The sequence below is a fragment of the Botrytis byssoidea genome (assembly GCF_014898295.1).
Source record: "Botrytis byssoidea strain MUCL 94 chromosome Unknown BBYS_001, whole genome shotgun sequence".
Lineage (NCBI taxonomy): Eukaryota > Fungi > Ascomycota > Leotiomycetes > Helotiales > Sclerotiniaceae > Botrytis > Botrytis byssoidea.
This window is the reverse complement of record NW_024065842.1, coordinates 2406287-2431644: the sequence shown is the minus strand read 5'-3', so window position 1 is coordinate 2431644 and position 25358 is coordinate 2406287. Positions and strand designations below refer to the sequence as shown.

General features: G+C 43.3%; 10 protein-coding genes across 10 annotated transcripts; 6 read left to right on the top strand and 4 right to left on the bottom strand.

Annotated features, from left to right (window-relative positions):
* Positions 1 to 366: 366 nt before the first annotated feature.
* Positions 367 to 2258, bottom strand: EAE97_000726 (uncharacterized protein; the record flags this gene model as incomplete). Its single annotated transcript, XM_038871236.1, has 7 exons — positions 367 to 690; positions 804 to 1012; positions 1382 to 1393; positions 1464 to 1574; positions 1636 to 1781; positions 1947 to 2079; positions 2168 to 2258. The coding sequence occupies 7 exons, from the start codon at positions 2256 to 2258 to the stop codon at positions 367 to 369; spliced, it is 1026 nt and encodes a 341-aa protein (XP_038738597.1).
* A 452-nt stretch (positions 2259 to 2710) lies between these two features.
* EAE97_000725 (uncharacterized protein) lies at positions 2711 to 4408 on the bottom strand (the record flags this gene model as incomplete). The annotated part of the gene is made up of 2 exons (XM_038871235.1): positions 2711 to 3767; positions 3822 to 4408. The coding sequence occupies 2 exons, from the start codon at positions 4406 to 4408 to the stop codon at positions 2711 to 2713; spliced, it is 1644 nt and encodes a 547-aa protein (XP_038738596.1).
* A 1915-nt stretch (positions 4409 to 6323) lies between these two features.
* Positions 6324 to 9588, top strand: EAE97_000724 (uncharacterized protein). Its single transcript, XM_038871234.1, has 3 exons — positions 6324 to 8074; positions 8127 to 8788; positions 8844 to 9588. Exons 1-3 carry the CDS (start codon positions 7304 to 7306, stop codon positions 8965 to 8967), a joined length of 1557 nt encoding a protein of 518 aa, XP_038738595.1. The 5' UTR covers positions 6324 to 7303; the 3' UTR covers positions 8968 to 9588.
* A 398-nt stretch (positions 9589 to 9986) lies between these two features.
* On the top strand, positions 9987 to 10757 carry EAE97_000723 (uncharacterized protein; the record flags this gene model as incomplete). The annotated part of the gene is made up of 4 exons (XM_038871233.1): positions 9987 to 10023; positions 10316 to 10359; positions 10420 to 10544; positions 10610 to 10757. The coding sequence occupies 4 exons, from the start codon at positions 9987 to 9989 to the stop codon at positions 10755 to 10757; spliced, it is 354 nt and encodes a 117-aa protein (XP_038738594.1).
* Positions 10758 to 11294: 537 nt separating this feature from the next.
* On the top strand, positions 11295 to 13629 carry EAE97_000722 (uncharacterized protein; the record flags this gene model as incomplete). The annotated part of the gene is made up of 9 exons (XM_038871232.1): positions 11295 to 11518; positions 11651 to 11966; positions 12061 to 12261; positions 12307 to 12425; positions 12474 to 12692; positions 12742 to 13029; positions 13085 to 13202; positions 13250 to 13461; positions 13524 to 13629. 9 exons carry the CDS (start codon positions 11295 to 11297, stop codon positions 13627 to 13629), a joined length of 1803 nt encoding a protein of 600 aa, XP_038738593.1.
* A 1711-nt stretch (positions 13630 to 15340) lies between these two features.
* Positions 15341 to 17342, top strand: EAE97_000721 (uncharacterized protein; the record flags this gene model as incomplete). The annotated part of the gene is made up of 4 exons (XM_038871231.1): positions 15341 to 15572; positions 15639 to 16230; positions 16641 to 16922; positions 16976 to 17342. 4 exons carry the CDS (start codon positions 15341 to 15343, stop codon positions 17340 to 17342), a joined length of 1473 nt encoding a protein of 490 aa, XP_038738592.1.
* A 751-nt stretch (positions 17343 to 18093) lies between these two features.
* EAE97_000720 (uncharacterized protein) lies at positions 18094 to 21692 on the top strand (the record flags this gene model as incomplete). Its single annotated transcript, XM_038871230.1, has 3 exons — positions 18094 to 18386; positions 18650 to 18740; positions 18819 to 21692. 3 exons carry the CDS (start codon positions 18094 to 18096, stop codon positions 21690 to 21692), a joined length of 3258 nt encoding a protein of 1085 aa, XP_038738591.1.
* Positions 21693 to 21888: 196 nt separating this feature from the next.
* Positions 21889 to 23511, bottom strand: EAE97_000719 (uncharacterized protein). Its single transcript, XM_038871229.1, has 2 exons — positions 22906 to 23511; positions 21889 to 22837 (listed from the first exon to the last, which is right to left on the bottom strand). The coding sequence occupies exons 1-2, from the start codon at positions 23191 to 23193 to the stop codon at positions 22415 to 22417; spliced, it is 711 nt and encodes a 236-aa protein (XP_038738590.1). The 5' UTR covers positions 23194 to 23511; the 3' UTR covers positions 21889 to 22414.
* A 149-nt stretch (positions 23512 to 23660) lies between these two features.
* EAE97_000718 (uncharacterized protein) lies at positions 23661 to 24216 on the top strand (the record flags this gene model as incomplete). Its single annotated transcript, XM_038871228.1, has 3 exons — positions 23661 to 23777; positions 23860 to 23962; positions 24062 to 24216. The coding sequence occupies 3 exons, from the start codon at positions 23661 to 23663 to the stop codon at positions 24214 to 24216; spliced, it is 375 nt and encodes a 124-aa protein (XP_038738589.1).
* A 252-nt stretch (positions 24217 to 24468) lies between these two features.
* EAE97_000717 (uncharacterized protein) lies at positions 24469 to 25327 on the bottom strand (the record flags this gene model as incomplete). The annotated part of the gene is made up of 3 exons (XM_038871227.1): positions 24469 to 24787; positions 24840 to 25161; positions 25325 to 25327. 3 exons carry the CDS (start codon positions 25325 to 25327, stop codon positions 24663 to 24665), a joined length of 450 nt encoding a protein of 149 aa, XP_038738588.1. The 3' UTR covers positions 24469 to 24662.
* Between the last annotated feature and the right edge of the window lie 31 nt (positions 25328 to 25358).

Here is a 25358-nt window from a genome sequence, read left to right as displayed (position 1 = left end):
TGCAAGGTCAATTCTCCCGCCCGTCGGCTCAAGGTATTACATTCAAACATAGGATGCAGCATGTGTCAATTCGAATGACGTCTTTGTAAACTTATAGCAAACAAGCGCATCACAAGTAATATAAATAACATGCACACAAAATAAGAAATATTGGAAGTTGGGCTATGTGAGTGTTGTGTAACGAATATCTCGAAGTACGAAAAGTTGACCCTTAATATAAAAAGCGGACACTGATCTCGGCTTGACAATAGAAGCAAACGTCAACCAGACAATCATTGTTATAATTATGATGCCAGGAGAAGACCCAGACCATTCCTCACTTCCATACCCGTGCCTACAATCGATTAACCCCTGCTATCTCAACATCTAACATCTCCTCCAAACCCAATTTCCAATCTCCCACCCTTGACTACCCTTCTTTACAAGAGAATCCTCTCCAAACCCAAAATTAGGTTGGTCATGATACTCATTCTCTACTACGAACAACTCAATTTTCACATCACTTTCCGCTCCTACTTTTTGCAAGTTGTCCGCGAAGGTTTTCACATCGTCGACAAAGACTTCGTCTTCACCAGCTACGATCATAATTGATGATACGGCGGTGGGAAGACGTGACCACCATGATGAGGAAGCGTAGAGTGGTTCAATGTAGTTATCTGATGGAGCAGACGCCTGATAATCGCTTGACCACTTTTAGTTAATGAGTCTAGGTTAGCAGGGTAGTACCCGAATTGACTGGACAGTGAGATTGAGATAAGGTTGAAGAGATACGAAGGAAGTGCAAGTGGAGAACGGAAACTTACAACTTTGATAGCGTAGGGATGGATTAGATCTTTATATTCATTCCTCTCGTATGATTTAGATCCGGTGTCAAATGTAACCCAAGGTGCTAAGAGCACAGCACCATCCAGTGGTTCTGAAAGGTGAACTCGAGGAATGCTTTCATTTGGATGGCCATGCATGATGTGAGACAGCAGAGCAAGGACAAGATTTGCACCTGCGGAGTCGCCGGCTAGGATTATGGAGGATGGAGCATAGCTGAAAGAATGCAGATGTGACAGTTAGTTTTGGGAGCTTGTGAAAATGAGAATTAAGCTTTTCCAATAGTCTGGACTGCAATTCATTTAAGATTCTAGCTTTTAGATTCTGAAGATATTATCATCGATATATAGATTTATTATTTCAAATCAATTTGATAACCAAAACTATTTCAATGCTTCAAAGGGTTTGAATATTTGTTCCTAAGTTTTTGATTGTTGGGATACAATCCGGACTACTGGACATCCAGTTCACAAAATTAAAAGGTAGACTTACTTCAAAGTTTGAACGACATGATTCAGCAATGCGGCAGCTTGTTCCAATTGCCGAGGATAGACCACACTTGGGGAAAGATCTATATGCATTTATCAGTATTCAGATACCAATGCTCGGATTACATGTAGATATAAGGTAAGATAACATACCGTAAGATAGGAACAATACCGCCAAACTCTTTCCCTCTTTCTCCGCACCATCGATAAGCCTAAACATATATTCGACGGCTTCGGGGTTTGCAGGAAGTGCAAACCCACCTCCTAATTGACACGAACGATTCAGATCTTGTATGTGACACATTGAGAAGAACTTTGGACGAACCATGGAAATTAAGAATCATTTTCTTCGCTCCTTTTTTGCCTATCCAGTGCGCCTGCGTTCCATCTTCCAAAGTCTCGCTCAAGGGCTCTATACCCCGCTGCTTGCAGACGGTTTCGTATGCATGATCGGTGTTTGGATTGACATATCTTATTATTCATTAGCATGTGATGCCAAGCTTCTACCCTCACTATTCATTATGACAACTCGATGGCGAATTGAATAAAGACCATTGAAGAACTAAATACGAGGTATTCCGGTGAACACCTCAAGCAAGTCCGCAGTCTTCTCAGCCAGTTTCAAAGACAACTCACAGAATTTGCCTAGGACTCATTCTCCTACACATAGTCCTCACAACTGTAAGAAGGACATATCTCTTATAACTTCCCCTCTTCGCATTTCTCGTACGCCATATACCAGTCAGGAGACCGAAGAATGCGTTTCCTACTATTTCGGGCTCCTCTGGTTAGTCCAAGTTTGTAATGTGTTGATACATCAGAAAGAAAGCATTCGAGAAAATGAAGGGGTTGCATACAGATACTCGTGTATACTAGCACAACATCCAGTTTCTCAGCAACAGATAAAGTATCAACCAATTTTTTCTGCGAAATAGTCGAGGAGGACATTTTGAGATAAATTCTTGAGAGACAAGATTAATGAGATGAGAAGAAACGAAACAAGATCTGTTCAAGAAAGACCAGCGATGAGCTAAACAATTTTTCAGCTGAACTCTCCCCGCATTAATGTGCAACATCGCCAGGATCGTTCCTACTGCATACAGTTAGTTGCATGGCTGCAGCTGGCATCCGAGCGGAATGGTGGCTGCAATGTAACCTTTAATAGTCATTGAACACTAAGAGTAGGATAAGCAATAAAACAAGGATGAACAATAAGAATAGGATGGATAGCAAGAATAGATGTAATGACGCACAAAACCTAGCATAGGAAACAACATTTCCAATGTAAAAAAAACCTTCCGCAAAACCTTCCGCAAAGTGCTTTTCTGGCGGGCCGTAAAATATTGTTTTTTCGTGTGTGTAAAAAAATTCATATTTGGGTATCATTGCTCTCTTTTAATTCAATTCAGCTTTTTCATGCCCCTCTTCCGCTTTCCACCAACTTCCCTTCCTTCCTCAATTTCTAACATAGCTTCACGTTTCTTCTCTCCTACCAACTTGAGCGATTCTCTGATGACTCTCGTTTCCAGATTTACGCCATCCTCGGCCCAAGCTTCCATCTGTCTTCCTACTCTGCTCTCAATGGCCTGTATCAACTGTACATCCCTCTGGCCTACAAATGAAACAGCTTCTCCTTTCCTTCCAGCTCTGGCTGTACGTCCAACTCGGTGAATATAGTCATCTGGATCTCTAGGGATATCGTAATTGATTACTAGACCCACCTCGGGAATATCAAGACCACGAGCAGCTACATCAGTTGCGACTAGAATTCTGGCCGCAGAGGCACGGAATCGACCCAAATTATCAATTCTTTGTCTTTGTGGAAGTTTAGAATGGAGTGCTGTAACTCGATGATCTAGAAGTCGCAACAAGTGGGTAAGGTAATCGGCAGTAGCGGTTCGATTGCAAAAGATAACGATAGATTTCGGTAGATTTTTTTCAGTAAGTAGGAACATATGCAGATAGTGTTCCCGATGTGTTACCGGTACCTGCAGATGCATTTGATTGAGGGAAGGTGGAATCGCCAAAGCCTGTGTATCCACTTCGCAAACAAAAACCGGAAGCTTCCCTGGTGTGCGAGGCATATCCTTCAAAGCTCGCACTTCTGGAGTGACTGTAGCCGTGAACAACAAAGTTTGTCGTTTGGCGGGAGGTGGAAGGATAGATAGACATTCTTCAACATCTGGTAGCATACTTCCTGCGCTACCGGATGCAAGTAATCGATCCGCTTCATCAAGAACCACCATGCGCACCCTACGTAAAGCGCCAATCGTGTCTTCGCCCGAGGTTCGAATATGATCTGCCAATCTACCAGGGGTTGCGATAACAATATGTGGTCGTTGAGCAAGGGCCGTTGCCTGGGGTCGCATGTCCGAGCCTCCCGTTATCAGGACAGCCTTGAGAGATTGGGGAGATGAGATCGCTTTGAATTGCTCGTAAATTTGTAATGCCAATTCTCTAAGAAAGTGATGTCAGCCAGATGATACCATATTCAACACGGCAAGTTCTTACCTCGTGGGAGTAAGCACTAAAGCAAAGATCCCGAAAGGATCTTCAGCCCATTTTTGTAGGATTGGAACAGCAAATGCCACTGTTTTTCCAGAACCTGTGCGACTACCTCCTATACAGTCTCTTCCCTTTAATATTTCTGGTATGCAGCCCTTTTGGATTCCTGTAGGCCGCTTGATAGCCATAGATCCCAGCGATCCCACCAACCATGGCTTCACATCCAAGGCAGCAAAAGTGGTTTGCGCATCTGTAGGAGCCAATATTGAGCCATTGCTAACATTTTTGGCACCGAGAGAATTCTTTTGCGATTTAACCTTCACTCGCGAAGGAACAGATGTGATAGCAATCAAGGGAAGGTCTTTTTGCATTGGCTCCTGGGATGTCTTCCGTCGTTTCCGTGAAGCATGATTGTCTAAAGAATCTGAATCTGAATCTGAATCTGAACCCGCACTGGATTGCGAAATGTCATCCTGTTCATTTTGTTCGTCATCGGATGAGGAATTGTGATTTGATCGTGGGGATAATTCGGGCGCTTCAATTGAAACTTGATCGGCAGTCTTGGATCCTTGTATCGATTTTTTGGAAGGCATCTTGGGTGGTCCACGTCGTTTTTGGTGTTTTGAAAAAAAAAATAGAGGAAATTATTTTTTTTCCCTTACTTGATGGCTCGCTCACAACCATTTGCTGACTGTACTATGGCATCTGCCAAATTCGCGCGCGCTAAAAAGCTTGGCGGGGTTCATCGCCTCTCACATAGTTTCTGATTTGGGACAAGGGGTTCAACCAATAGGATTACCTGGGTTGATATTTGCATGGGCAGGTGAGTTCATAGTCTTGTACTACGAATTACCAATTGTCTACAAGTACAAGCATCAATTCTGCATAGAAATGGAAATAGAAATAAATCACTCATGCAAGATTCTCTATAAAAATAGCTCGGTTATCCTTTTCATTCTTGAAGAATTGATCTAGTAAGTGATCTAGTGAGTGATCAGAGAAACAAAGAAAGCGAAACTTTTCTTTAGTTACAATTAGATTGATTTTGACTCCCGTCTCTTGAGCCAGCTCTGATCTTTTCATATACGAAGTGGTGTATCTCGTGCCAGACTAGAAGATATGGGGAAGGGGAATTCCAGGAACCGGCAGTTTGGGCGGCTTACCACATTCGATTCAACTACTCCGTAAAGAGAACATTGACAGCCTATGAATTGGTTTGAATGAATTACTTGGCTTGCGAAAACCCAATAATTCAACGTGTACAACTATTCAATTATCCATTATCTGATCACATTGAATAATGAGAAGCGAGATAGCAATGTAGAATTGGGAAGTACTCCTTTTGATGAATATACGAAGCGACTTGCAGAGCTTCTTCATTGCATATGTCCGGTACCGAAAATACTCTTGATTTTAGTCTAATCTGCAAATAGATACATAAGAGTGCTTCTGAAAATCGGCGCTCTCTGTATGACTGCATTTCTCTGACCACCATCATCTCACCTCTCCTCATTCATGCCTTTATTACTTCACTTTATTCTTACGCCCCCCCATGATTTATACCAGTGATTGGGTTGCACGGAGTATACCGAGTAGAATTCAGCTACGAAAGAGGGATTGTTACGAAGAGAAATATGTATATGGCTGAACCCTAATTGTCCAATTCGCTATGAAACACCGATGCACTCGAAGATAAGCAAACACCTCTAATTGATTGATGAAGGTAGACGACGATGCCAGCGACGACGACAGCTTTTCGAGCATCATCCATCAAATATCCGACCTGCCTTTTTGTGATTTTCGGGAAGAGTAGCCAAATGCAGCGGTCTCCATAGAAATCTACAATTAGTTTGGCGCCGTGCTGCATCTATGTCTATGCTACCCAAGCGAACAAGGTTGAACCAATTTACATAGGATAGCCGTTGAGCCGTTAAGAGACAAGACTCAAAGGTCCCTGGAATTGGAGTAGATCCGTAGCTCGTCCTATTTTGATTGATAGCCAATCCCCGGGATGCTGTAAAAAGAATTCATGTTACGTTCTATCCTAACTCGTTAGATTGTGCAGTAGCACTGATGAAGCGACGAGGTAAGGAGTGAAAAGTAAACAGGCATTGAGTAGTATAGATTGGTAACAGTCATTTGCAAAAGAAAAGAAGAGATCTTTTTTAAATAGAAACATTCAAGGCAGTTGGTTGGTTGGGTTGGTTAATTAGTTGAAGGAATGCCCGGTAGTTTCTTGGATCTCCATTGCACTCTCTCGACCTCTTGAGCCTCTCTACTCTCTATTCTGTCTGTAGGTACTCATACATTCGATTCCATTCCCAGACCTACCTTGGTAAATCCAATCGGTCTAGTCCGGTCACAATACTTTTTTCAATCCTCATCGCTCTCGTCCGTTGTTTGTTTGTTTGTTCCTTTTCGGCTACCAATTATGACAATGCTCATGATAATACTTTATTATTGATCTACTCCATATATATATATATATATGTAACCTTCTCTCCCTGTCTCACTCGCTCGCTTCCTCCTTGCTCTCTGGCCCCCCTCTCCCTCCAAAGAAGATCCAACTCTCTTTTACAAGGATTAAATATAAACTCTTGTCGTACGCGCATCGACCCCAATATTGTAATCCCTTGCAGCTTTTAACGTGTACGCGGGCACGGCGGGCTTTTCCATCCAGTCCCATTTCGATTTAAGGGAACCAAATCTTCCCTTTAAAACATTCTTTTATCACCATTACCATCTCTTCTTCCACCAGCAGTTCATTCCGTTGTTATTGTTAAAGAAGAAGAAAGCACACCACTATTGTTTGTGCTTGTTGTTATCAACAGCTACCTACTTGTTATTTGATTCTTATTATTCATATATTATACCGACTTTTATACATCTTCCGATTAAAAGAAGAATCCTCTCCGATTGTTTCAAATATTACTATACAAAGGATTATTAAATATCCTTTTCCCCTCTTTCCGCCAAATCCTCCCAAGAACCATACCCTCAATTTACTATTTTATCGACCCACACTTCGTGACGATAAGCTTTGAAACGGAAACGAGTCTCGGTTTGAATACCCGCAGATTATTACGAGCACTTACCCAACATTGGAAACTGGAACTGGAAGTTGGAACAAATTGCCTTGCCATCCTTACGAGAGTTGTCACAAAAATCCTTATACGCAGCAAATCTTTCTCTACCTGTTATACATTCAATTTATCCAACATCCAACCTAGCCAACTTTTCAAGAATTGGGATCAGTCACAAGACGGACCTCGGACCCATTTCAACCATATAAAAGCATTTCCTCGTTTGCAGCCACGGTCTCTTGCAGCGGTGGACTGCATGCCGATGCAAGATCAGTACAATAACATAAAGAACACCGGCAACGGTGTGACCCGAGATTCGGTACTTAAGACAACGGCAACGACTTCGAATCCTGCCGTATCCGTTTTCTTTTTACGCCGCAACCTTTCGACTATTCTGAGTGTAATATGAGTAGACAATACGAAGATCACACCACCGATTCGAAGACCACGAGCAATCTCCCCCTCAACCCATTACCCAACATGTCTTCTCCAGCTCCATTATTACGCCCTCCGATTCCAGGTAGTCGAAATGGCGGCGCAAGGACACCAAGGCTGGGCCTGGCCATACCACCTTCTCCTAATGCTAAGCCCGTCAATGCTCCTGCAACAAAAGGTCTCACACTTCAAATGCCTGGCTCGATGCCTGCGCGACCGGCACTACCTCGATTACAACTAGCCACTCCTATGGGAAGTAATGCTACACCATATGAACAATCTGGAAGGGGTGCAGTTGCACCCGGACAATCTGCAAGTGGGGGAAGCGAAAGTAGTGCGGCACATTCAAGATCAGGTAGCTTTGGACCGATGGATGGGAAAGGAAGTGGTCCAACATCTGCAGGTTCCCAGTATTCTGCATTCTCATTAGCATCGCAATATGGTTTGAGCAAGCCGCAAGGTACACCCGACCCGTCATCAGCTGTAGGCTCATTATACTCGGAAAGGAGCGAGGGAGGTGTTGGCATGGAGCGCGATGGTAGCATGAATGGACTTGAAGCATTCGACAAGCTCAGCTTAGAGAAAGGGAGAACATTAGATGTTGAAGATTTAGATGATGATGGATGGCGGATAGCAAGTATGGAAAAGAGGATTGAGGAACTCGGAAGCTTGGGAGAGGGAGCAGGAGGTGCAGTAACTCGATGTATGCTGAAGGGTGGAAAGACTGTCTTCGCGTTAAAGGTAATTCGCTGTGCCTCACAATATCCTCTACGCCGCTTACTGACTTTCTTAGATTATAACCACAAATCCCGATCCTGATGTCAAAAAACAAATCGTCCGTGAATTAGGTTTCAACAAGGGTTGTGCTAACGAACACATCTGCCGTTATTACGGAGCTTTCGTAGAACCATCGACGGCTACCATTTCCATTGCTATGGAATTTTGCGAAGGCGGTTCTCTCGACTCAATCTATCGTGAAGTAAAGAAACTTGGTGGTCGCACTGGTGAGAAGGTCCTCGGAAAGGTTGCCGAAGGTGTCCTAAACGGTTTGACATACCTACATGGGAAGAAGATCATTCACCGAGATATCAAACCTTCCAATATTCTCCTGTGTCGCGATGGTCAAGTAAAATTATGCGATTTCGGTGTAAGTGGTGAGTTCGGTACAAAGGGTGACGCAAATACCTTCATTGGTACATCTTACTACATGGCGCCTGAACGTATTACTGGTCAATCATACACCATCACTTCCGATGTCTGGTCAACTGGTGTGACACTTTTGGAAGTAGCCCAACATCGCTTCCCATTCCCAGCAGATGGATCAGAAATGCAACCTCGTGCTGGATTGATCGACCTTCTAACATACATCGTTCGACAACCTATTCCAAAATTGAAGGACGAGCCCGATGCCGGCATCAAATGGAGTGACAGCTTCAAATACTTTATCGAGTGTTGGTATGTTCAGCCCTAGTTCATTTGAGTGAAGAAAGTCATACTAACTTCAAATTAGTCTCGAGAAAGACCCCACTCGTCGTGCCTCACCTTGGCGAATGTTAGAACATCCATGGATGGTCGAGATGCGAGGTAAACGTGTGAACATGGCACACTTCTTAGCCACCGTATGGGGCTGGTGATCTAACTTCACGAATCATTCGACGTCGTTATTATCGCAAAGTCTATCCGATATCAGAGGATGGAATAGCAAACCCAATGTAGACCAATTCTACTTGGCGACGAGAAAAAAAGCTAAAGCACACCATGATGATACATTACATACAACGACCTTGAGCCCTGACGATACGAGACGATTACGCTATTACATGAAATTCTACCAGATATGAGAAAGATCTACTCATTAGTTTTATCATCATACCATCTACCTATATTTTCCTTTTGTATCAACCACATCTCTTCACCTCGCAATCCACAATCATCTGCATTTACCGGCGTCGCCATGTTTTTCTTCCTCTTGAATCGGGTTCGGCGAAGCGGCTTCTTTTTGGGTATAGGAGAAATGGTTTTTGGAAGCATCAAGAGTGAGCGAAACTGAGCGGTTGAAGGGGATGCAACTTGCGTATGTGAATGAGTAGCGACTGTTGAAGGCCTCTCGTTTCAATTGTACTACTTATTACACATTCTTAGCTATTTACCTACCTACCAATCTAAGTCTACATTTATCTATATCTGAATCTCTCATTGCATGACATCATGTGCTTGGATTTTATCATGGCAATCCCGTAGTTGAAAAGTGGAAACTTGGCTGAGTGATCTAGTTATAATCGAATTATTAACTTCTCATTAGGTCTCGATCTTGTATACCTGAAATTTGGCACAATATTCAAGGCTCATGGCTCATCTATGAAAAAATGGGCGCATAATGACAACCCCCCCCCCCGCCCCCCCACCCAATCTTGTTAATGCCATGGTTCTTCGGGACCAGAAAGAGCCTCGCTAGCAAGATCATCCCCCCCCTCCTCCTCTTACCGCTTTTGATACCATGTTCTAGCTTCAATATAAAAACAATTTTAACATCATAGTACATCAACAACAACAACCTAGATTATGATTCACTGTACATCACCTTGCTGGCAATTTCATCACCACCATCAAAATCATTTTTGTAGACATCTTGGTATCATATCAAGGGCACGGAATGCGCCTTCGAAGATTTGCTCTGTGGTGGTGCATTCGTAAGTCTCAACAAAAGAAGCCTTATTTTCAGAACCAAGCCGAGTGTTATCATGTATTAATCCTCCATATATGGCGAATGAAATCAGTCCTTAATCGACACTGCTCGATGTGTAGATCCATTACTCCACTATGATTGGCTGGCTTCAAAAATGCCGAGGTTGAATAATCCTTGAACACATCCGAATTAGAGGGGTCTACAACCGAGCAGACGGAGATATGAACCTCACTATCAGCAAGAGATATACACCACATCATACAAATTCAATTACCAATTCATCATTTCACAAATAGATCTGATAGCAATCATCTTTCCCAAGGAGGGAAAAGCAGATAGAGTGAGCGTCGATCTCCCCCAACATATGCTCTGGAGACAACTAACCCCTATACCTCACTAGGTGGCAGAACTCCTGGATGAAATCTCTACACATATCAAGGCAACTGAGCCTGGGACATTGAAGTATGAGATTAAGAAAGAAGTCAACAAAAAGACGGGTGCTGTAGAAATCATTATGTTTGAGAGGTGAGTTTGATATTGTTGACGTCATCTACTACACGTGGATCTGAAACTGATGCATAACTTTATAGCTATAAAGATAGGACTGCAATCGCAGCCCATGGATCATCGGAAGAATTCAAAGCTTTTGGCAAGAAGTTGAAGGATGAGGATCTGATTGCCAAGCCCATGGAATTGAAGTTTTTGAAGCATGTTGGGGGATTCTCGTCGAGGTTGTGAATGCGAAGGGTTGCAATATGAGAGACTTTAGTAATCGGATCTAAACTCTCGGATCTAGATTCTACAAGGGACATAGATACAATACAACCATTACAAACAATTGGTTGATGGATTCAATCGATGCACGTCTAAGATGTGAGGTTCACACGTGACAGAGAAGTACCTCGTCATTGACTCTTCAAGATACATTTGGACGAGAATGTAAAGCAAGAGAATATATCACTTTTGGTCTCATCATTTTCTTAGGTGCCATAAGCTTTTATGCTACATTCAAATACGATTTTTGTCTACCATTGATCTCCAAAATAAATGGTGTGTTGAGAAATATAAGATATTACCGATCTACTTCGATCTAGCCACTAGTCGTGACTTCTCTTTTCATTTTCATCACCACATTCTTCAAAACCGGAAAACCTTAATCGGCAGGCCCTTTCAAACTCACCTCTTTCAATGGATGGGTTTGTTTCTCTCATAAATCACACTCATTGAATCTTTCTTCTTTCTTCTTCCTCTACCAACTCATCAAATCTCGCAATCATGGAGCATGAATGTGAGCAACAACATTTCACGCCCTTGGTCTTTACCTCTCACACGGGAAAGTTATTCCAAGTGGAGATTGATGATATTGCACAATTGTCGCCGAAGCACGGCAGATCTAACAGTGTGGTATCAATCATTGAGCTGAGAGCTTCATCTCCATCCCCGAAAATATCCGCCCTGGGAGGGTTTGATGGTCATGGACCCGATCCACAACTTCCAAAGTATGTTCTCCGCCCGAAAGTTCAACTGGAAGTTATGATGGCAAGATCAAATCATAGTTGATTCACGCAGACACGGTTACGGATGGACGGTGTACTTGATCCAGAACACACCATGCTGACAAGAATCTCTAGAGCCCCGCCTTTACACCAGCGGAAACGTTCCTCGTGCGGAGGCTCTCCTCTTATTTCCTTCACGACTTCTACACAGTCGTGTGAGAAAATGGAATCCTCGGGCATGAAATCATCGCCATCTCGCAAGAAGCAACCGGAAAATTCCTTGTGTGATGATTTCCATGAGGGTGAGGAGTTCGATGTCTGCAAAGCTTACATGGTTTACAATGAATACGGTGAGCTGGTTGATGCCCATAGCCATCTTCAAACCAAAAACACCCAAGATTTGTCAGTTACGGAAATATTGAGATTGATTAAAAAAGCATATCACCATGATGTTAGTTCTTCCCATCATCCTTGAATGTTGTGAGACTTGCACTTCGCATTGCTATAGGAAGCTTGGAACTTCATGCTGACTTAACATTCAATAGTTCAGAGCGAGAATGAACGACATCGAACAGATCAGGGGTCAAAGCTCATTGAGCTCAGAAAAGGACAACTTAACAACTGAGGAAAAGCCACTTTCATATTGGGAATACAACCCGAGCTCGTCGACGAAATCTACGCCGGTCAGTGGAGAGCTGCAATCTCGATCTGTTCCTGTTTACCAAGGACCGCCTCGGGTTTTGGAGGTATGTCTTCTCATCTGTACATTGGCATCGTACTAAATAAGATAGATTGGGTGTAGTGATGGCAGCTGGTGTTTCAAAGTTAAGGAAGACCAACCAGATTGGACTGTGGAGGGAATCGATGAAACGGACCACTGGTCTTGTGTGCAAAGAGACGTTCAGCTTGAGTATGATGACTGTCTTCGTTTGAAATCAACGTGCTAATTAATCCATAGGGATTTTATTGTTCCGACTCCCGAAATGGACGTGTCCGATTATTTTAGCCGTGTAAATTCTTCACAGACCCAAACCGCCCCTGCCTTCAACGTTCGAAACCTCAATTGCCTATTGGCGCACGTAGATCCTATTCCACATAATCTATACTCTTTTATCCGTGGGAGAGATGTCTTCGACAGAGTTGAGAGTTACAAGAGCTTTTTGGATGATGTTCGCTTGTGAGTGAGTCCCTAAGATTTACTACCTACTACGACTAACACCGAAAAGAATTCTACAGCCTGGTGGAGTTGTGGAATTTTTGGAAGTTGACCCTAGACCGAGATCAAAGTTAGCAGGTCATACTGGTGTGAATCGTGAAGAATATCACCAGAGCGCACCCCAAACTGACTGGACTGATAATATTGCCGATCGCCTTAAGCGACCATCTTACGATAGCGAACTTTCAGATACAGTACCCGGTTGGATGGAGAGAGTCATGGAACGCCATAAAGCAATATTGCGTCCACGTGATGGAATTCCTGCCGTTAATCTAAAGTCTTGGCTAGAAGGGGCGGGGTAAGCTAATGAATAGGCACTCTGTCTCATCGTAGAAGAAGCTAACGGTGCACAGATTCTGGGATGTCAAAGAGATTGTTCATCGGCTGGCTGTAGGAGGATCTACGACTACCGGTCAGCGTCTAAAGGACTTCATCCTATACCAGATTGAGCTCGAGAACGATATACCTCAGGTATTCTATTCATAACCATTTTGAACCTCTCGGCTAACTAGATGTAGCTTCGCGAAAGCTTGTCGCCGGTCGAGATTGAGGAGATTAAGAGCGGCAATCACTACCTCACCTTACACATCGTAACGGCACGTAAGCCGCGCTGCCCCCGAGCTGGTGATCTTCTCATGAATGGCACCAGAGAGGAAATGACGCATATGAAATATGATCAGATGGCCAGAGTCAATGAATTGCCAGTGAAGAATCAAGCAGGATGGAAAAGGTTATCCCAGTACAAAAATAGCCTTTTATCTAACACCTGCTAATTTGTTCGCGTCTCGATAGATTCGATCTCGGTCGCGTTTCCAAAATGATGACATCATTCGATGAACATCACCCTGGAAACATCTCACTCTCAGCACCACTCTCTCAATTAAGAGATGGGGCTTGATGTAAGTCAGAGTGAGGCGGTATTATGATGAAGTCAGGAGAAAAGATAGAGCTTGCAGGATGACATGGCTAGAGTGAGTGTATGATTTATCTCAATGGCTAGATTATATAAACTATGAGCATTATTCCGGGGGGTGTTTGCATCCATGATATACAATTGCAATCGGAAATTTGCAAACTATAGCTCTTGATAGGTAGCCATTCAATGAAAGGATTACTGGCTTCGATTTAAGGTCAGTGACCAGCCATATACTCCTTTGAATGTAGTTCAATTGCCGATTTTCTTTTGGTACATAAATTGGAATTCTATGGAAAAGATACACAAACCCAAACGAGACAGAATAGTAACAACTTAGGAGTTTTCGGAGACCGGATCAAGTCCCTGCATCTGAACGACATTAGGAATCGACAACGCAGGCTTCCCCAATATATAGGGAATTTGCCGTTCTCATTCTGAAAGAATTTGCTTGACAGCAATAAGGAGCTTGCCGCTTAAGCGAATGGTCTACGCTGTGTTTGGTAACAAAGCATCACGACTTTCGTGAATTACATCAGGAAAGCTTAGCATAACAACAAGATATTGTTATTTTCTTGGACGGGAGAGAAACTACCAGGCATTATCCGGCAAAGCAGATGGCATATAATCGACGCTCTACGATTGATGTTTGATGTATCTGTGGACCATAGTCGAAATTAACCTCTAAATGCAATGAGGGCCCTCGGAAACTCAGAAAATATTCTATCCCGGTGTACCGAGGGATTAAAATTCCAATTTCTAATTGATTACCAGGATAATGATCTACGGTGGGCAACTGCAGCTCCCAACAAATTTGAACAGTAACGATGATAGTCCTCTTCATAAATAGAAAGGTAGAAACTGTGGACTGACAATGAAAAAGACGCAACAAAGAAACAAAGATATGCCACGTGGAATCTAGCGGAGAAATTGACGGAGATGCCCACGTAAAGACGTAACCATCATGATATCAAGTATTTTGTCATTAGTTTCAACCTGTTGTTGCTTGTTCTGTTGAGATGAGCATGTGGAGATATCCTTCTGACAAAAAGGGAAGGGAATTCTACTTGGAATTTCCTTTGGAAATCTGTATTTCAACCTTTCAAGACATCGGATTTTGATATTTTACGTGTATACTACGTACAAAGAAGAGGTGTGAATATAAACTGAGAGGGATCATCCTCTGGACCTTGCATTGAACGTATAAGTGTTCTGTCTGCTCATAAGATTATCATTCAGCTGAGGAAAAGATTGAGTTATACATGTACTTTGATGCTAATCTCTTCATTTGGTCTTTTCTTTCAATATCCTAGCAACACAAATATTTAATAATCTATCAACAAATTTTGGAAAGAAACATGTTTATTCAATGGCGTTTCAAATGTGGAAGAAAATGTGAACCCCGGCATTGTGTCCGAGAATATTCCCAATTGAACGTCATATCAACTTGACTTGTCACGCGGGGTGAAATTTGAATCACACTGACACAATCTCAAGAGGAAGTGACTGTCTTCTGAAGCTGCCTATCATGGATTCACATACCATTCATTCGCCATTTCTGAGAAGTCGCGATCATGCAGGTTCCATCGAAACATTTGCCTGTCGCAAGGACTCCAGAATAGACTTGATCGATATTTGTCAATCCTGCAACGCTTTCCATGTGTTATCCGAGGAGTGTGGAAACATACCAATTAAGATGAGTGAAGCCCTCTCAGATTACACGGTGCCCACGTTGCCGAAGGTACCGATATATCTAGACATGATACAGGAAATCGACACCGAAAACTCGATGACGGTGATGCAGACCTTGGCTTTCGATGGCCTTGATGGTACTCGGGAAAGAGATGATGAAACTTATGGTCTTGTTCAGCTTTCGAAGTCAGGAAAGGAGATTTCATCGAGACAAGTTCCAGCAGGAATTCATATGTGTAAGATAAAAAATACAGAAATATTTTTCAACTTTTAGGTGGAATATCGTGCTGATATTATGGTAGCTCCGCTCCATCAATTCGTAACCTCTCCTTTCAATTTGATGCCATTATCTCCAACATATTCGGATTCAGGCCAGTCTCTTTTGTGCGGTGTTTCGAAAATATCAGTGTTGTCGAATCCTCCACGGGACGACGGAGACGACTATCGCCTTGCAAAGTCAGACTTCATACGCAAGGAATTGAGAAAGCCGGTATTTCCAATTAACGAGATACGCACGCTGGAGAGTCTGATCGATGACCTCCTCGATGAAGGACCGTCTCTCGAATTCGAGGTTATCACTTATGCCCGGCTGGACAAGATAGTCGACGAGATTTTGCAACACGTGAGGAACAATTTTCTCAGCCAGGGAGCTTCATTCAGACAGATTATGAGAAAAGCACAAAAGCTTCGCGAAAAGTGGATTGAAACTTTCGGGGACAGATTCCATACTATGGATGATGAGCGATTGAGGTTCATGAAGGAATCTGGCTGTCTTCGGGATATTGAGCTACAGACCACTGCTAAGATATCCGAATTGTATGGTCCTACGTGGAAAATAAGAAGGGCCGCAACATTTTCGGAGAAGGAAGCTAATGAGAATTTCGAGCCAGGAGCGTAAGTTGAAAGTTCCCCATGCCTGTCAATGCCTTTCAGTGCACAAAAACTTTTCAGTGTACAAAATTTTCTCATTTCACAAGAGCCTCTCATTGCACACAAATTTCTCAATGTTCCAAAGCATCTCAATGTAGAAAGGTCTCTCATTGCACAAGAACTTCTCAAATTTCGAAAACTTCTCAATATTCCAATGCCTCTCAATGTCTAAAAGTCTCTCATTTCACAAGAGCCTCTCATTGTACAAAAACCCCTCAATGTTCGAAAGCTTTTCAGTATATAAAAGTCTCTTAAGTTATAAGAGGCTTTCAGTTTATAAAAGCATTTTAAAGAACAAATACTTCTCAAAGAACAAGTTATTCTCAATACACAGATACCTCTCATTGTACAAATGCTAACCAGACAATGAGTAGTTGGTTTCTTAACACCCATTGTGCTGTTCGGGATGGGATCGTGCCTGATGCAAAGGACGGGTTTACTTGGGGAGTGAATGGTAAACCAGTTGCATTTTCCATGCTTTCTGGGTTCGAAATTAAAGGGTCTGGAAAGAGACAATGGGTGCACGTCATCGAATCGAGAGTCTCCGCATATCACGCTCGTCGGCTCATGTGTGTCGGGAATGTCATCAGACTTCTGCGGGGCTACAAATTGAAAAGTGAAAGGGCACCCAGACTCGGTGTTCGGTATGACGGCCTGTGAGTAGTTTCATAGATTTAAAGATTATATTCATGTATACTAACTTATATAGCTATAAGATCGAAAGTTGGGGCCAAGTCCTCTTGAAACTGTCGGCGGGACCTGACATCTATCGTAACACTATAACTCTAGTGGAGCTCTCAGGACAAAACACAATGGAAGACCTGGATGTGATTCCAACTCCGTGGCAGATGGACAACTTCTTGATTTATAAGAAGATGATTGAGAATGATATCAAGGCACGCGAAGGTGAAGCTGCTTACAAAGAATACAAGTCCTCGGAAGGTAAAAAGGAAGCGGCTCGAAAGGCTTTTGTGTCGAAATTGAAGTCTTACGACCAGCCTGCATACAAATTGCTAGATTGTACGACTCACAGACTTGAGAATGCATTTCCGCTTCCACTATCATTCGAAGCATAACCAACCACACCATCTTAAGTATGCTTAGTTTGAGGATACACACAACGCAGAGAGTCAAAACGATGTCGTGATGAACATGATAAGGATGGATGTTGGAGGAGACCGGAGGAAGGAGTGAACCCCTCTACGATTACAACGAAGTATGATACATAATATGATATAACGAATTGACGAATCAAGATAGATATGATGGTTCTCTGTGATAGTGATTCCAACAGCTTTTTAATCTCACCTACTCAGGTAGAATTTGCATTCAGACAATAAAATCATCTCGGACATTGAAAGAGCACTTGACTGTATTTGATCTTGACCTAACTACACATAAAAGAAAAAAGGATTGGAATTGATCGCTGGCGAAACTTTTCAATGACCCAATTGTTCCATTTCGATTCAGAGAATCAAAAGATTGAACAGTACAATGACTGTGGATTATTTAAGAATTTGTTCAATTCTGCTAATCCTCATAAATTTATTTGTAGTTGATTTATCACAGAACTTATTACAGAACTTATTAGGGTGATCAATTTTGGCATCTTTACTCTCATACAAGCCTGCATAAGTTACGGGATTGGCTGGTTGCCGTAGTTAGTGCGAGACGAAATCACGTGCAAATATACCTGGAGGAAAATCTCAATTCATTTTCAGTCTTCACTTCTGACCTCACCTTCCCGTCGGAACCTTCCCAATTTGATAATTCGAGGTTCTTTCCAGTTCGAGATCTTAGACTAGCAAGTGAATTTTATCGACAAATATGGCTAGCTTAGAAAGCAACGAACAAGGTTCGTCACCTCGCAAGAGGCAGAAGCTCGATTCTTCTTTAGCTACCCCAATCTCTACAACTTCTTCTCCTCAATTGAATATCGCAACCAGTTCAAATTCAAACGCAAATTCAAGCGACAAGATGGAGATTGACCCTCCAGGCCAAAGTTTGGTTCCTGAAGTTCCATTATCTTCCCGACCTGAACATGCTCAAGAAGTTCGATCTGGAATTCTTCATTACGTCAACAAGAAGAACCCTGGATTTCAAGGTATATTGAAGCAGAGGTATGTTTGTTTGTCTTTCCTCCCCCCGATCTGATGCGTTGTTTGTCACTGCGGTTCAAGATGATTGCTTTCACAATTCGATTATGTACCCTTCCACAAGTATGGCGTGTACCTTTCGGAATCCGTTGGAGATGCCCAATTACTTTTATTTCGCTTTTCCTTGCGGTCAACGGGATTGTAGTTATTGCCAGTATGGCTATACGATCATATTAATATTGTAACTTTATCTTCAGTTTGAACTCTAGTTAATTATGGTGCATTAGATATACGGATTTCCTGGTCAACGAAATTTCCTTGGGAGGCGAGGTGGTCCACCTTAGAGATATTAAAGCTCCCCAGAGCAACCAGCGTGGAGTGAGTTATTACCCCAAAATATATCTTCGATGAATCTACCCTTTTCTAGCAAAAAGTGAAACTAATGGTTGCAAATAGAATGCAGCAAATGCCATTGCCGTTTCAACAGAGATTGGTAAAGAGAACCAACCAACAGCAGGAGGTTCGGGTCAGACTGGATCTGTACAACCTACTTCTACTGGGTCTGCTACAGCTGAAATTGTGGCTCTCGCAGATGTCACAAACAACAGTGATTCTGCGGCTCCAAGCACTTCTGTTCCTACAGTCAGTGGTGATGTTACTGCACAGCCATCGGCTGAAGAGCCAAATGTCGTCGGTATCAAAGAAATTCGACCCAACGATATGGAAATTCTTGTTGAATACTTTGGCGACGCTCTGGCACTCCAGATAATCGAGTTGGACAAAAAAGTACAGCAGAAGCCCAATGCCAAAGCTGCTACATTTGGCTCTCTAAAGTCGGAACCAATCGACGATAGACCCCGCCGTGGACGCATTCATGGCTTTGTGCGTGCGCGTTTTGAGTCGCGTCTGGAGACTGAGGCTTTAGATGATAATTCCATCAGTATCTTCGCGGCTGCTCCGCAGCAGCAACAACGTGGCAGAGGACAAAATCAGCGCGGTAGAGGCCAAAATAATGCCGGTCGTGGCAACTTTCGGGGTCAGCCAAATGGCCAGCCCAAACCAAAGGGAAAAATTGGATGGGAAGAACTTGGTGGGGAATATCTTCACTTCACGCTTTACAAGGAGAACAAGGACACCATGGAGACTATTAACTTGTTGGCTAAGTTGACTAGGACTGGGCCCAAAGACTTTGCCTACGCAGGTACCAAAGATCGCCGTGCAGCCACCTCGCAGCGTGTCAGTGCTTTTCGACACCATCTCACAAGCATGGCTGAGCTCAACAAGACGTTAAGAAATCGGTGCAGAGTTGGCGACTTTAAGTATGAAAAGTATCCACTCAGACTAGGCGATCTCGAGGGCAACTTTTTTACCATTACACTGCGCGATTGCCATTTCGGAGACGGTAGTAATATGGACGATGCTGCAAAGGTTCAATCGGCAGAAAAAGTAGTTGGTGATGCTATTAAACACCTGCAAACCCGCGGTTTTCTCAATTACTTTGGCTTGCAACGTTTTGGTACCTTCGCAATCGGTACACATGAAATCGGCAAACTGATTTTGAAAGGTAACTTCAAGGGTGCCGTCGATTCTTTGCTCGCGTTTAACGAGGATGCACTTGCAGCAGCCCAGTCAGGCCAAGATAGCAGCACCATTGGTAGAGATGATATGGCGCGTGCCCTTGCTATCCATAAATTTCGGGAAACCGGCAGGAACTCCGGTGGCAGGGACTCGCTTCCACCAAGATTTTCTGCAGAGCGAGCTATCATTCAACACATGTCTTCTGAGCGCAAGCGTAACGACTATGCGGGTGCTATACTCTCCATTTCACGCCATCTCCGTACTATGTATGTGCATGGATACCAATCTTTCATTTGGAATATTGTAGCCTCCAGAAGATGGGAACGTTATGGAGATAAGGTTATTGAGGGTGATCTTGTTCTGATAGAGAGCAAAGCTCCGGAACAAAAAGATGAAGTTGATGAAAATGGAGAAATTGTGATTCACGCATCTGGAGGGGACGCCGCACTTACTTCAGATGAGGTGTTCCAGCGTGCACGCTGCCTTTCGGCCAAAGAAGCTGACAGCGGAACCTTCACCATATTCGACATTGTCCTTCCTATGCCAGGCTATGACATTGAATACCCCAATAACGAAATTGGAGACTTTTACAAGGAGTTCATGGCTAGCGAGCAGGGTGGTGGTCTGGATCCTGCGGATATGCGTCGAAAGATCAAGGACTTCAGTCTTAGTGGTAGCTACAGACACTTTATTGGCCGAGTCAAGGAGGGCATGAGTTTCGAAGTCAGAACTTATCACGATGAAACCGAACAGTTAGTCGAGACTGACTTGGAGATTATTGAGAAGAACAATCCTCAAGATCATGAGCCTTCCCATATTCAAACAACACACGTCTACGCTAGGAGAGAAGGCGACCCACATGGCTATGCAAACTTCCAAGAGAATAACCGCCATCAGAATGACAATCGACAGGAGAACGGACATCGAGATAATGGCGCTCAGTACAACCGAGGTGGAAGACAACAAGGTGAACGTGCTCGTCACATGGCTGATGCCGCAGAGCAAGGTCGCCAAAACCATGTTGTCTATGGTGGTAGTGCTCAGCATAATGCTTGGAAAGCACTACCCAACAAACTTGCCGAAGAAGACAAAGCTGCAGCTGAAGCATGGGAGGTAGAAAAACTGAAGCCTGTCGATGTGGATGCTATCAAGCAGCCAATCTATCAAGAGACATTTATCCAAACTTCTGTGGACGATGAGGGTCGTCGTACTGGAGTTAGAACTCAACAAACTCTCGGTTCGAAGAACGAGCCCATCGAAGCAAACAGCTTGAATGACAGAGTGGCAGACATCAAGAGCAAGTCGAAGGTCCAGGTCACTGAAACTCCACTAGACGAATCTGATGATGACACTGAGACTCAAGATGGAGGCGTCAAACTTGAAGTCTCGGCTGGTCTCAAGAGATCTGCTGATGAGATCTCGAAGGGGCCTGTTGGCGAAAACAAGAGAGATCAAGTAGTCATCAAAGTTGTGGAGGTTGAGGATAAGAGTGACGGCGATTCCGCTGTAGTTTCTACTGAGATCAAAGAAGACACCAAATCATCCGAATTACCTCAGCCAACGTCCACTGACACTGAAATGGCAAACTTACCAGTTGTCGAGGCAGTTGCAGAAGAAGCAAAGCCTGCTCGACTCGCAGTTATTGTCAAATTTGGTCTCGGCTCAAGTATGTATGCTACAATGGCTCTTCGGGAGTTGATGCAGCAAGGAGGCGTCCAGGTCTACCAACCCGACTTCTCTTCAGGGAGATAGTTGTTTCACTTGTGTTGAAGCGATTGTTACATATTTTAAGGTTGGAGTTTGTGGCAAAATTTCCCGTGGTCAAATCTGGTATGATTTGTTGCTTATCGAATAGATAAATTTATTCTATGACGCATATTAAAGTCATGGACTTACAAATACTAAGCAATGACTTGTTGGTAGATAGACTCTATGTCTTTGAATGAGGCATGAATAAAAGTACACATGTTAAGAATGAAATTCATGAAACAGTGCATTGATAAAAAATTTGACGTGAATAATGATTCATACCCCTCGTTCCTATCTTGCAGTTGCTTGTCATGCCTCAATACCATAATGAGGTGTGAGTGTCCATTATCATTTAAATGACTTATTCCATATATCAAAATGGGTGTGATTTTGACAGCTCGATCATACAATTTAACATTGCATAACCAAACCCAAGCCAAGAATCGTTGTAACGGTCTGTAGAGACCTGGAGCGTCTGACACATAATGCCCAATTCTCTAAGATAGGCATTGTATTGCCATGTTGCGTGGTTAACATCTGAAAAGACCTAGAACAATATCCAAAGACACCAAATGGGGTATCGTATGTTCCATCCCAATTTCTAGATACCGTACGGCTCAAATTAGCATCTACATCTCCTCTCATCTCTAAATATTTGACGAAATACAAAACAAAGTCTACATCTCATCTATCTCCAAATCTTCAAAACAATCATACAATATAAATTATACCTGTCCGCCGACCCTTTGACCAAACACCGAGTAGAAGTTGGACTGTGTAACATGACTTTTCCTTCCCGTTTTCTCATCAAAAATATGACAGCCCTCTCGCGCCGCATTCGGAGGCGTGTATAGATGTAAACTCACAGCCACGTTCTCGAGATCGGGATTGGATATTCTGTGGAGGCCAAGATCATCGGACATGTAGGTTACTTGGTTCGTGGTGTAGGTTGTAGTTTTGATTATTGTGGGGGGAGTGTTGAAAGCCTGGGGCGCCGATGGGGAAATTGTGGAGGAGGTGGAGGTCGAGGTGGATGGGAATGTATATTGGGTTTCCGAGAGAGTTCCCGAGAGCACTTTCATGAGACAATGTGCATCTGCGTGATCGTGTAGGGGTGAGCCTTTTCCTGGACTCCAGACCAGAATTAACTAGAGAGAGATTGATGGTTAGTTCGGCAGTATCGAGAGTGAAGCAAGGAGGGGTAGGAGTCCAGTACTAAATTACTCTTCCCGTTCCCTTCATCTACCAAATTTCTCGTGTAGCCTCTGCTTAAATCTGCAAATGCGTATTTTCGCCACTCGTCTTCGTTGGAGATGTAACACTCCATTAGGGAGCGAAGCTGCTGCACATCTACGTCCGCGGATGTGAGACCGGAGGATGGCCCGAGAATTTGAGAGAGGTCTGCGACGAGTTGATGGAAGGAGTCGGGGGGCGAGGAGGTTTTGTTGGATGAGAGAGAGATTGAGCATGCGCCAGTAGCATCGAGAGCTATAGATGGAGTCATTTGGGGTGTGTAGTGAAATATTGAACGTAATTTCGGGCAGGATAGGCGATTCTCTTGGAAAGGAAATCTTTTGGTCGAAATATATGAAATCTATATATGAATATGATACAAGCAAGCGTGAAGGTATTGAAAGGAGAGAAAATTGTTTGTACAATTATAAATACATGAAACAAATAAAATAATATTCTATATAAACGACTAAATGATTGTATGTACGAATAAAGTAAAATATACAAAAAACATTCTTCAAAGAAAATTGTAAGTAAAGTCAAACTTTTGATCACATCATCGGACATTCTTTCCGAGGTCCTAGCAAGCATATCAAATGCCCCTCCATTCACATTCGGTTAGCCTAGATTGATGATATCAAAAAGTCACGCTCCGCTGACAACATCCAGATTCAGACAACCAGCTCTTCAACGCAACGAAACAAAAATTCGGTATCCTACATCGCTCAAACTATCAACATGCCACCAGCCAAGAAAGCCGCCGGGAAAGGAGGAAAGGGAAAGGCAAACGACACGGGCGATGCGAAAGAAACAAAAGTGAAAGGAGCCCAGCAGATTAATGTTCGACATATACTCGTGCGTCACCTGATCTTTACATCCTTCCTTTGTGATTGGAAATGATCAGCGGATGAGATATTGATATGCATACGTATAATAGTGTTCCAAACATAGTAAAATGACGGAAGCTCTCCAAAAATTAGAGGCGGGCGCAAGCTTTGATAGTGTGGCTCGGGAGATGTCTGAAGATAAGGCGAGAGCCGGTAAGCTTTTTTTCTTGTTTGCTAGGTCACTTTTGTAACTATTTCCTTCGAGTGGGGGAGAAATTCAGTAATCGAAGCTGACAAGGAGTTTTATCCTAGGAGGTGCATTGGGATGGAAGGGGAGGGGAGATTTAGATGCTGAGTTTGAAAAAGTGGCTTTTGAAATGGAAGCCAGTACTACGGCGAAGCCAAAGTATAGAGAAGTGAAGACAGGGTTTGGCTATCATATTCTTATGGTTGAAGGGAGGAAGTAGGCAAGAAGAATCTAATGGAGCGAGAAATAAATATTGGAAGCTGATTCAAGGACGAGAAAGACTTTGGTAGGATGGGATGTGCATTTTAAGGGTTTGATGAAATTACTAGCTGAAGGGTGTCGGGCGTTGTTTGCGTTTTCTGCATGGAGTGCATAAAAAGGTTCTAGATGAGCCCATGGATAGGGCTGAGAACCTGACTTGATTAGAATTAATACGATTTCTCCACAAATGGCAGAAGCACAGGTCAAAAGATGCGGCGCGACCAATGGAAGGTTATAGAATTGGCCATTGAAGATGCATGTTCACGTGCGTTCACTGTGCGAAAAGGGACGAAATTTTGATGCTCCATAGCCAATGTCATTGCCACCAGTAATCCACGCTATGTGTGTGTAAACCAGAATGATACAATGCATGTCCGCTGTAGAAACTCCATTTCCGTGGCGTATTTATTGCTCGGTTTGAAAGTAGTTGAGGAGCATGGTGCGCTCTTGAGACTCCTCACCCCAATCCTTAACGACAACGCAGGAGCAGTTGACGACCTTGCGTGCGTTACCCTCACGGTCCAAAACACCTAAAAATCTGTCAGTTATAGCCCCAGGTAATAATGTACCAGATATACTTACACAAACCAGCCCACTCGCCCAATTGCTTTCCGTCTGGAACCTTGATCAAGGGGATCTTGTGCTCGGAGCAGAGAGCAACGACCAACTTCTTGTATGCTTCCTCCTCACATGCCTCGTTGAGAACACACATGTGTGCTTGGCGACGGTCGAGAGCCTTGGAGGCTTCACGGAGACCTCTGGCGAGACCATCGTGCATAAGTGCGAGCTTGAGGACACCCTTCAATGCGTCGATAACGGACATTTGTCCCTTGGATGCATCTCCGGAAACTTCGACCTCATCGGCCTCGGCGACAATTGGGGAGGTTGGCTCTTCTACGTCAGACTATGAGAGGATGATTGTTAGCGACGATTATTTGTAAAAACCCATCTCATTGAATTTCGTATTTTGGTGGGGGATATATCCCAAATATGCGACTTCATTGCGCCAATGGCGCAGACAATCGATGGACGTTTTCGACAAAAAAATAACAAAAAAACCAACTTACCATCTTGATTGTGATGATATCTTTAGGTCCTCGA

Excerpts from the sequence above, each read along its gene's own strand:
- EAE97_000719 (XM_038871229.1), bottom strand. The coding sequence starts at position 23,193 with ATGACTCCATCTATAGCTCTCGATGCTACTGGCGCATGCTCAATCTCT. Across the intron at positions 22,838-22,905 it reads GGAACGGGAAGAGTAATTTA|TTAATTCTGGTCTGGAGTCC; the intron begins GTACTGGACTCC and ends ATCTCTCTCTAG.
- EAE97_000724 (XM_038871234.1), top strand. The coding sequence starts at position 7,304 with ATGAGTAGACAATACGAAGATCACACCACCGATTCGAAGACCACGAGC. Across the intron at positions 8,075-8,126 it reads AGACTGTCTTCGCGTTAAAG|ATTATAACCACAAATCCCGA; the intron begins GTAATTCGCTGT and ends TGACTTTCTTAG. Across the intron at positions 8,789-8,843 it reads AAATACTTTATCGAGTGTTG|TCTCGAGAAAGACCCCACTC; the intron begins GTATGTTCAGCC and ends ACTTCAAATTAG.